At 33.0% G+C, this 9755-nt stretch overlaps 1 protein-coding gene across 1 annotated transcript; it reads left to right on the top strand.

The window, feature by feature from the left end:
• Positions 1–533: 533 nt before the first annotated feature.
• Positions 534–8077, top strand: LOC131842681 (facilitated trehalose transporter Tret1-like). Its single transcript, XM_059191256.1, has 3 exons — positions 534–616; positions 4451–4586; positions 6780–8077. Exons 1-3 carry the CDS (start codon positions 593–595, stop codon positions 8063–8065), a joined length of 1446 nt encoding a protein of 481 aa, XP_059047239.1. The 5' UTR covers positions 534–592; the 3' UTR covers positions 8066–8077.
• Positions 8078–9755: the final 1678 nt, after the last annotated feature.

The following is a 9755-nucleotide window of genomic DNA, read 5'->3' as shown; positions in this document are numbered from 1 at the left end:
GTATCAAATGAACACATTTTCTTCTTTATCTTTCTTCTAAAACTATAAATCTTTAACAAACTGTGCTATTCCATTATCTAATTAGCCAGATACATTAGTAATTATTCAAAAATCTAGATCATTCTTTTAATAGAATAAGAATAGAAAATCATTTATTCAAATAAACTTACATTGAAGCTACGCTTTCATATTTCTAAAATCAATCAACTAAATCAAGAAAGCAATGAGAAAATTAAATTATAACGTTGTATGCTAATAAACGAATTATTTACTTGATATGTTGTCGTCTATGAATTCGTCTATCCTGTAATAGGCTTTGTTACATAAAAATTATTTAATATAAGATTTGAATTGTATTTCTGTCAGATTTAATGCAGATTCTGGCAGTTTATTATAAAATCTTATGCAATTACCATAGAATGAATTACTGATTTAACTGTAGCGATTATCTGTGGATATCGTTATTTGCGTTGATACAAAATAATGTATCTGACTTCCCCAGTTCGTTGTTATTACATTTATGAGTACAGTAAACAATCGTGTTACAGAAAGCATTTTAACTTGTGCAGATAAAGACCTGTTGACTCGGAATATGGTGTCACCGGTTTTACGGCAGGTTATATTTGTTTTTTTATTATAATTTTATATTTTGTATTGTTTATATTTAAATTATCTATAGTTGCTTTTATTTTGAACATGTTATTAAATATATTCTGTCGGGTTTTAGTAGATTTTCTTTGTTTATTTGACTTCTTGATGTAAAACTTCAGTATATTTAATACATATGGCTGACTTTAAAAAACAGTTATTTTAATATTACAAACAGATACCCCAATTTTATTTATATGTATAGCTTTATAAGTGTAGTAAAAATATTCCGCGCCTGCATGTTAAGTTTTTTTTCAATTCGATGATAATGTATATCTACTTGCTGTAACGGTAAATGGTGGTGAAAATAATTATTCTGTAAATTTTTTATAATTTATAAAAGTAACGAGTCACGTTGTTTGTCCACGATGGACTCCTAAACTACTAAACCGATTGCAAATTTGATTTGCATATTGTGTACAATTTGACCAACTTAAAAGATAGGATAGCTTATGTCTCAATTTATAGTCGCAATATTATTTTATCCAAGAACCTTAGCCACAGCAACGCGTGGCCGGGTATCCTAGTTATCATATATATGTATATGTATATATATATTATTTATTAATATAGTGTTAACCACTGTGGAATATAGGCAAAACCACTGTGGTATAGGCAACTTATTTAGTCAATGCTCTAAATTAAATTTACATTTAAATTATTACACAACACGCAAGTTTCTTGCTCGTTCTTCTTGTGATGAGACAGCTTTCCGAATGAGTGGTAGATTAAAAAAAATGTGATGACTATTCTTTAATTGAAATATCATATTTCAAATTCCAATTTTATTTATATGTATATATATTAGAACGTGTATCCTACCCAATTTGTCTGGGCAGGGAGAGAAACACGAGCGGTGAGCTCTCCGAGAACTCTGAGCAAGGTGAATCAATGGAATGCTAAGATCATCGTCTCTGTGTATAGCATTCTGAATACATTGATGAAAAAATTTTATCCGCCAATTTTTTTTTTTTATACCACTTACGTGGCAAACAAGCATACGGCCCATCTGATGGTAAACGGTTACCGTAGCCTATGGACGCCTGAAACACCAGGGGTGTCACATACGCGTTGCCGACCCTCAAGAAATCTTAATATATTATACTTAGTTAGTATACTTTGTTAGGCAAGGATGTAACAACTTGTAACCACTGTCCCCTCCGATCGATCTCCCGTCCAATTCAAATGGGGATCGATATTACGACGGCCTGAGCCGAGGTTCGAACCCCTAGCGGTGCCCTCAGACTAAAGTCGTATTCGTCAGGCAGGAGTTGGCCTTCAGCCGCTCCATAAGTCCTTCCGCGGGTTTGGAGTGCCATCTGCACTCGCCCCTAACGTCCGGTGAAGCTGTAAAGGCCATTTGCGGCCTGTGAAGAAAGATAGATAGATAGATAGATAGATATAGATAAAGATTTAAAATATGTAAATTATTAACAAATGGGCCATTGATGCCATAATAAACACACTTATTATTATTATTCCTAACTTCCAAAAAAAAAATCTATTATTATTATTATTATTATAACTATACTGAAGAAGATTATATAACTTACAATTTTCTGCATATCATGTTTGTTTATGTACATTGAGTTTGGTTTTGTATATCGAGATCTTAATCACAGTGAAATAATTACTCAATAAAGAAAGCAGTAGAATAGAATAGAAAATCATTTATTCAAATATTTTTTTCACACAGCGCCATCTAGTCCCAAGTTAAGCTAGCTAAAGCTTGTGTTATGGGTACTAGATAACTGATATAAATACATAGATTTTTTTTGTAAATACATACATATTATACATAGAAAACATCCAGACCGATACAAACAATCATACTCATGAATACAAATGTTTGTGCCGGGCGAGGAATCGAACCCGCGACCATCGGACGTAAAGCGGTGTGCTAAACAGCTAGACCACCGAGGTCGGCAAATTTAGATTAAAATTTACATTGAAGCACTTTTGAATACTCATCACATTTTTTTTTAATCTACCGCTCATTCGGAAAGTTGTCTCATCACAAGAAGAATGAGCAAGAAACTTGCGTGTTGCTACAGTTTAAAAACAAGTCATAACTTAATGTGTAAAATCAACATATTAATTATTATACCATACATTTTTTTTGTATGATGATCTTTATACTTGTATAGAGTATACTGAAATAATCAATAATAATTATATTAATCAATAATTATATAGAATGATAATTAGGAAAGACAAATCTCAAGTCAATTTCCTCATAAATTCTCTTTATTTGTACATGGAGATTGTTTTATCTATGGTTATATAAACACATGGATTAACTATATCTATACATATAAATAAAATTGGAGTATCTGTTTGTAATATTGAAATAACCGTTTTTTACTACATGCATATTAATATGAATATGGTACATACACCAAATATTTTTTTTTACAATTTTTGTCTGTCTTATTGAGGTTTATAATCTAATATACCGAAAAAGAAATAAATGTCAGTTACTTAGTGACGGTTGTTTGAACATAATAAAATTTTACATTTTACACTGCATATCTTGTTTCTCTAATATGTCTGTCTGTCGGTCTGTTTGTTCCGACTAATCTCTGAAATGGCTGGACCGATTTTGACGGGACATTTTTTGGTAGGTAGCTAATGTAATAAGGAGTAACTTAGGCTACTTTTATTTTAGAAAAATAAAGTTAAATTCCATGCGGACGAAGTCGCGGGAACAGCTAGTTGAATAATATAAAATAACTAACTATATTCTCGTGTCTAACTACAATGTTATGATACAAGGTCAAAATATAGGTTCATCGGTCGTAGTTATTTGTAAAGTGAAGATTTTTGAGAATATTTTTCTTATTTTATTTTTATTCTGTCATACAGTTATTAAAAAAAATTCAGATAGACATCAAGCAGCTTGTAATATAGAATAGAATATAATTTTATTAACTCGTTTTACATAATAATGACAAAAAATACAAACAACAATTTACACATTAAAAATAGAGTCAATATGGATCACAAATCAGCGTAATGCTGGAAACATAGTTTCCGGTGCTGATTTTCAGTTATAGTACCTACTAGCTTTTGTCCGCGGCTTCGCTCGCGTCAATTTATCCCCTTAGGGGTGGAATTTATCTTTAGGATCTTAATGAGTAATGCAAATGTACTTTATTATTTTTAGGATCTTAATGAATAATGCAAATATACTTTATTATTTTTAGAGCTATAAACTTGAATCTAAATATTAGGTCCTAACATATGAAAACTGAGAGACGCAAAGAAAAACCAAAGATGGAAAAAACATATGGATTACGGTTTTCGAAAAGCAAATAGCTGTATAAATATGAAATTAAAATTCCTAACCAAAGAAGAGATATTTGAAGTCAAAGTAGGCCAGTACGACAAAACACTAATTTCATATGTAAGGACATAATATTTTTTTATGGATGATAATGGGATGGTGTACCGCCAGCGTATACCGTTACGATACGATGAGCATGAGGTCAGGTCAGTTAGCCCATCGTGACAAATTCACTAGGAATTTATCACGATGGTTTCCAGGGGGAACCGCGTGGAGGTCAACCTGACATGGTACATTAGTAATGGGTTCAAGAGTCCACATTACTAACAATCCACTTCCCCCAGGCAAGTATAGTTTTTGAAAAACAACTAGCATAGACCCAATTGTTACGGCCTTTAGTCTACTCATTTTTTACTATATATATTTGCCTGCAATATTGATTAAAAAAAAAAACAATTGCATTGCATTAAAATAAAAAAAAATACTTATGATTTATAATTGCAATTTTTTTTCCAGATATGGACGGTATCTGCAGTACTCTTCAATATGGTTGGTCAGGGAATGCTTCTCAGTTATCCAGCATGTCTACTTCCAGGTATTCAGTCTGAAAATTCAACCATAAAAACTGATTTGAATACAGCTGCGTGGCTTTGTAAGTATATATAGTCCTACTAGTTGACCCGCGCGACTTCGTCTGTATCACACTTATTATATATCGCCCAATTTATATAATATCTTTTTAAATTATAGCATATATAATATTTTACCCCTAAAGGGTAAAATTTTTACAAACTTTGAATGTCATATTTATTCATATTTAATCAACAGCCTCAAAAATAAGTTTCAAGCTTTTAGCTTCAAAAATGACGATTCTTCCATACAATGAATCATCCCCACTTTCAACCCCTTACAACCCTTTTTTCGCATTCAAAAGTAGCCTATGTTCTTTCTCAGGGTCCAGACTACATGTGTACCAAATTTCATTTAAATAGGATCAGTAGTTTTGACGTGAAAGCGAGACAGACAGTCAGAGTTACTTTCGCATACATATGTAATATTAGTAAGGATATAGGCCTCGGTGGTGTAGAGGTTTAGCACACTACTTCAGGGTTCGGTTCGGACAAAAAAGACAGACAAAAAGGTAAAAAAAAATATTTTGGTGTATGTTCATTTATATTCATATGTATGTAGTAAAAAGCGGTTATTTTAATATTACAAACAGACACTCCAATTTTGTTTATATGTTTAGATAACTGTGGGAACCTATATAATAATACGAACCTAGGATTATGTTAAGTACAAACATTTGTATTCATTAGTACCATTGTTTGTATTGATTTGGGCGTATTCTATGTATTTACAAAAATGTATCTATGTATTTATATCAGTAATCTACTAGATGGCGCTGTGTGAATTGTCCAAGGAGATATTTTAAATTTGAGACGGTCGTTATTTATAGGTACATACAATTAGGAAAAATCACAGCCCTTTTTAATTTCACCAACAAATCTTAACAACATTTAATCTTTCTTCTTTTATTAAATTTATGAATGCAACTGAGTAGATACCTTTTCTTTCTGGATGAAACTCCAATTGATATTGCCATTTTTTTACTAATTACTCTTATAAAAATAATAATTCATACATTAAACAATAATTCATATAAAAATAAATATTTCTTAGTTTTACTTGTCACCCATGATCATGAAACACAATAAAAAAAAACATAGTAAGATATCGTAATTTTTACTAATTTTATGTACATACATGTTTACCTTCACCTACTTCTTTTTATGCTTAGTTATGAGTCAATTTATATATTTTCACTATATATTTTGCTAGTGTATAATTATTTTACGGGCCATCAAATATCTATGTCTTATCTATGAAAGAATATTGTCGTATGTAAATAAGAAATAGCCGTTATGGCAAAGAGTATTTTAAATATATGATAGCCTCGATGGGCTAGCGGTTTCGGATTGTCGCGGGTTTGATTCCTCGCACGGCACAAACATTTGTATTCATGATGATTGCTTGTGTCGGTCTGGGTGTTTTCTATGTATAATATGTATGCATTTATAAAAAATCTATATATTTATCAGTTATCTAGTGCTATTAATACAAGCTTTAACTAGCTGAACTCGGGTCTAGAATATGTTTAAATCTCTGAGGGTGTACTTAGGTTAAATTATTAGTCAATAAATTAAACTGGGTTGTTATATACATTTTCATGTTTATTTAATTTTTTTTTTTTTCGGACTACTCTAATGCTGTTGGCCGTAGCTGGCCTTTACAGCTTCACCGGACGTTATGGGGCGAGTGCAGATGGCACTCCAAACCCGCGGAAGGACTTATGGAGCGGCTGAAGGCCAACTCCTGCCCGACGGATACGACTTTAGTCTGAGGGCACCACTAGGGGTTCGAACCTCGGCTCAGGCCGTGGTAATTTCGATCCCCGTTTGAATTGGACGGGGGATCGATCGGAGGAGTGTTTATTTAATATAATCGAAACGCTTATAACGACTCAAAAAGAAATCTTAACATCGAGATGTAGAAAAATGAATATAACAAATGAGCGCCATCTAGTGGCACAGTTGCAAACTAAAACAAAACGGATGTACTTGTTCAACTGTACATTGAATTCAATCTTTGTGCTATCAGATAATATTGTCAGCTCTATAAATTTTAAGTTACATTTTGTCTACAAAAATATCAACACAGCTTATAAAACAAACTGTGTTTTTGCTGATTTTGCAGCAAAGCTGATTAGACCGCGATATTCTTTAAAAATACAAATCATAAAAGACATTTTTAAAACGATTTTATTATTTTCTTTATTCCACAGCATCATCTGTGGGGTTGGCTGGAATGCCAGGATTCTTGATGTCGTCATACTTCATGGATATCTGGGGACGAAAAGTGGCGCATGCTCTTATTATTATACCAGGAACAATTGGATGGTCATTAGTCTACACCGCTAACAACATCCCAATGCTGATGACTGCCCGCATTCTGGGAGGGATGACTGCCGGTGGCACTGTAGTTCTAGGTGCCGTAGTCATCGGTGAATATACAGATCCTAAACATCGTGGAATGTTCCTCAATTTGAAAACAGCTTCAGTCTGTATGGGAGCTATGGTGGTGCATACATTGGGACATTACTTGCATTGGAGAACTATCGCTCTTGTGGCTCTAGTACCCCATATTTTAGCTTTAGGCATCATCTGTTCTTGGCCTGAAAGTCCTTCGTGGTTGGCGTTGAAGAAACAATTTGAGAAAAGTGAGAAAGCATTCTACTGGCTTCGAGGAGAATCACCGCAATCTAGAAAAGAAATCGAAGACCTCTTGAGTGCACAGAAGGCAAATTTATCTCAAGCGTCCAATAATATAACATTGGGCGATCATATAAAAGGATTTCTTAGAAAAGTAATGAGGAAAGATTTCTCCAAGCCTCTTCTAATCGTTGTCCTTGGCGGGATACTTTTAGAGTCTTCTGGAAGACATATTTTTCCAGCTTACGCATTAACCGTCATTAACGAGATAACTGGTGATAGCTCGCAGTCTTTTTACTACACTTTAGCTATAGACATAATAATCACTGCTAGTGCCACGTTTTCGTCTGTATTGGTAAAAATGTTTAAAAGAAGGACTTTGCTTTTTGTGAGTGGATTTTCTGCTGTAGCTATACTTTTGTGTGTATGCCTATATTTGTTTTTAGTATCTAGAGATGTAATTTCGAATAATTACACGTGGATCCCAATAGTAATGTTTGTAGCATATTTCGTGTTAGCAAATTTAGGGTGTACGCCTATACCATTGGCATTAGTTGGGGAAATATTCCCATTAGCTCATAGGAGTGTAGGATCCTGCTGTGCAGGAATTTTTATGTCCATCTTTCTAAATATAGGGCTACAAATTGCTCCATATTTAATGATTAGTGTTAAAGTTTATGGTACGTTTGCAATTCTTGGCGCGACTACTGGAATTGTTTTGTTGATTTTACTCTTCATACTTCCTGAAACTAAAGACAAGACTTTACAGGAAATCGATGATTACTTTAATTATGGTACATTTAAAAATGTTAGGCGTGATGAAAATGATGATGAAGTAAAGTTAAAAATGATTAGTTAGATTTTCAAAGTTGATGATGTATCTATAGAAGTATTGTGTGATTGTTTATGGATTTTATGCAGATTTCACTTTGAATAAAGGCGTTTGCGTGGTTACCATAGTCTTACTTAATTCTGAAAGTATTGCCATCTGTGTTTCAGTTAAAGAAAGAGAAACATCAGTGTAATTATAGTAAATAGAGGCACAGTACACTCCTCAGAGACGAATGAAGGGTATCAAATATATATTTTGTGAATTTTGTGGTTATTTTGTTTATATACGACGATGACATAATTCCATCTTGTGGGCCGTTATCCTGTTGCTGCTCTACTAGTTACAGGAAATAAAAGTTCCTCTCAAATGAGTCATAGATCTCTCAAGGAATTATTTTATCAATTAATTACTCTTCTAGAATATACATACATATATATACTCATACGTGTGCGTGTATTATTTACTACGTACGTATTGTGGTACAGTATTATTTAATATTTCTTTTATACAAAAATATTCTATTAAAAATAATTAAAAAGAACGATTTAGTGTTTTATTACCCACATAAAAAATATACCCTGAAAATCATTACATAGTATAAAACAGTCGCTGTCGCTGTCTGTATCTGTGTATGCTTAAATCTTTAAAACTACGCAACGGATTTTGAAGAGGTTTTTTTAATAGGTAGAGTTATTCAAGAGGAAGGTATATAATACAGCTGTGCAAAGCCAGGGCGAGTAGTCTAATATATAAAATTCTAATGTCACAATGTTACTCCTCCGAATCGGCTTGACCGATTTTTATGAAATTTTATATGCATATTCAGTAGATCTGAGAATCGGCTACTATCTATTTTTCATACTCTTAAATGATAAGAGTTGTACACCCCTAACATTTTATTTTTTATTTTTTGGACAAAATTTTACTATTAAAAAATCTATAATATAAATAACAAGAACCTCCACGCAGTTCCTCCTGGAAACCATCTTGAATTTAATATGGACTAACTGATCCGACCTCGTCCTCATCATGATCATCCTATCATCCTCTACTGCTAGCTCGACAGCATATACCGTTAGCTCAGCTTAGAAACCATCTTGGTGAATTCTCCATGGGCTAATTGACCTGACCTAATGCTCATTCTAATTCTCATATGCTCCACTGGTGCCCAGTCATCGTAAACCGTTAGAGCAGGTAGGAGCACTTCCATTAAAAAAATAATCATCCAAAAAAGAAAAAATTTGAACAAAGGTTAACTACTTTAATTAATTAAATACAAAACATGTTTGTACAAAAGAAACAAATAATACAAATATGCAGCGGCATACATTACCTCAATAAAAAAAATCACTTCCTTATTTTTTTTCCAACGAATGAAGTAGTGAATTTTAATTTACATACCTTCTGATTGTGAAGCGAACATTTACTTTATTCGGACTTTATTTTTATTGTAACATCTTTAAAAAACAATGTACAAGAAAATAATTAAAATTCAAATTACAGGAAAAGTGGCATGACATTTTAGTCTCACGGAATGACGTATGTGTATCACGGTTGTCACATGATAACGTGATATGTAGTGCTTACGTAAGATTTTAGGGACTGCCTCCGATTGATCCTCCGTCCAATCGAAGTTACGACGGCCTGAGCCGAGGTTCCAACCCCTAGCGGTGCGGTCAGACTAAAGTCGTATCCGTCAAGCGGGAGTTGCTTCCTT

Source organism: Achroia grisella, unplaced genomic scaffold (assembly GCF_030625045.1).
Source record: "Achroia grisella isolate CSIRO2021 unplaced genomic scaffold, CSIRO_AGI_Agris_v1 utg241, whole genome shotgun sequence".
In the NCBI taxonomy this organism is placed as follows: Eukaryota; Metazoa; Arthropoda; class Insecta; order Lepidoptera; family Pyralidae; genus Achroia; species Achroia grisella.
The sequence above is the reverse complement of the archived record's forward strand: the minus strand, read 5'-3'. Positions and strand labels throughout refer to the sequence as shown.

Excerpts from the sequence above, each read along its gene's own strand:
- LOC131842681 (XM_059191256.1), top strand. The coding sequence starts at position 593 with ATGGTGTCACCGGTTTTACGGCAG. Across the intron at positions 617-4,450 it reads TGTCACCGGTTTTACGGCAG|ATATGGACGGTATCTGCAGT; the intron begins GTTATATTTGTT and ends TTTTTTTTCCAG. Across the intron at positions 4,587-6,779 it reads GAATACAGCTGCGTGGCTTT|CATCATCTGTGGGGTTGGCT; the intron begins GTAAGTATATAT and ends TTTATTCCACAG.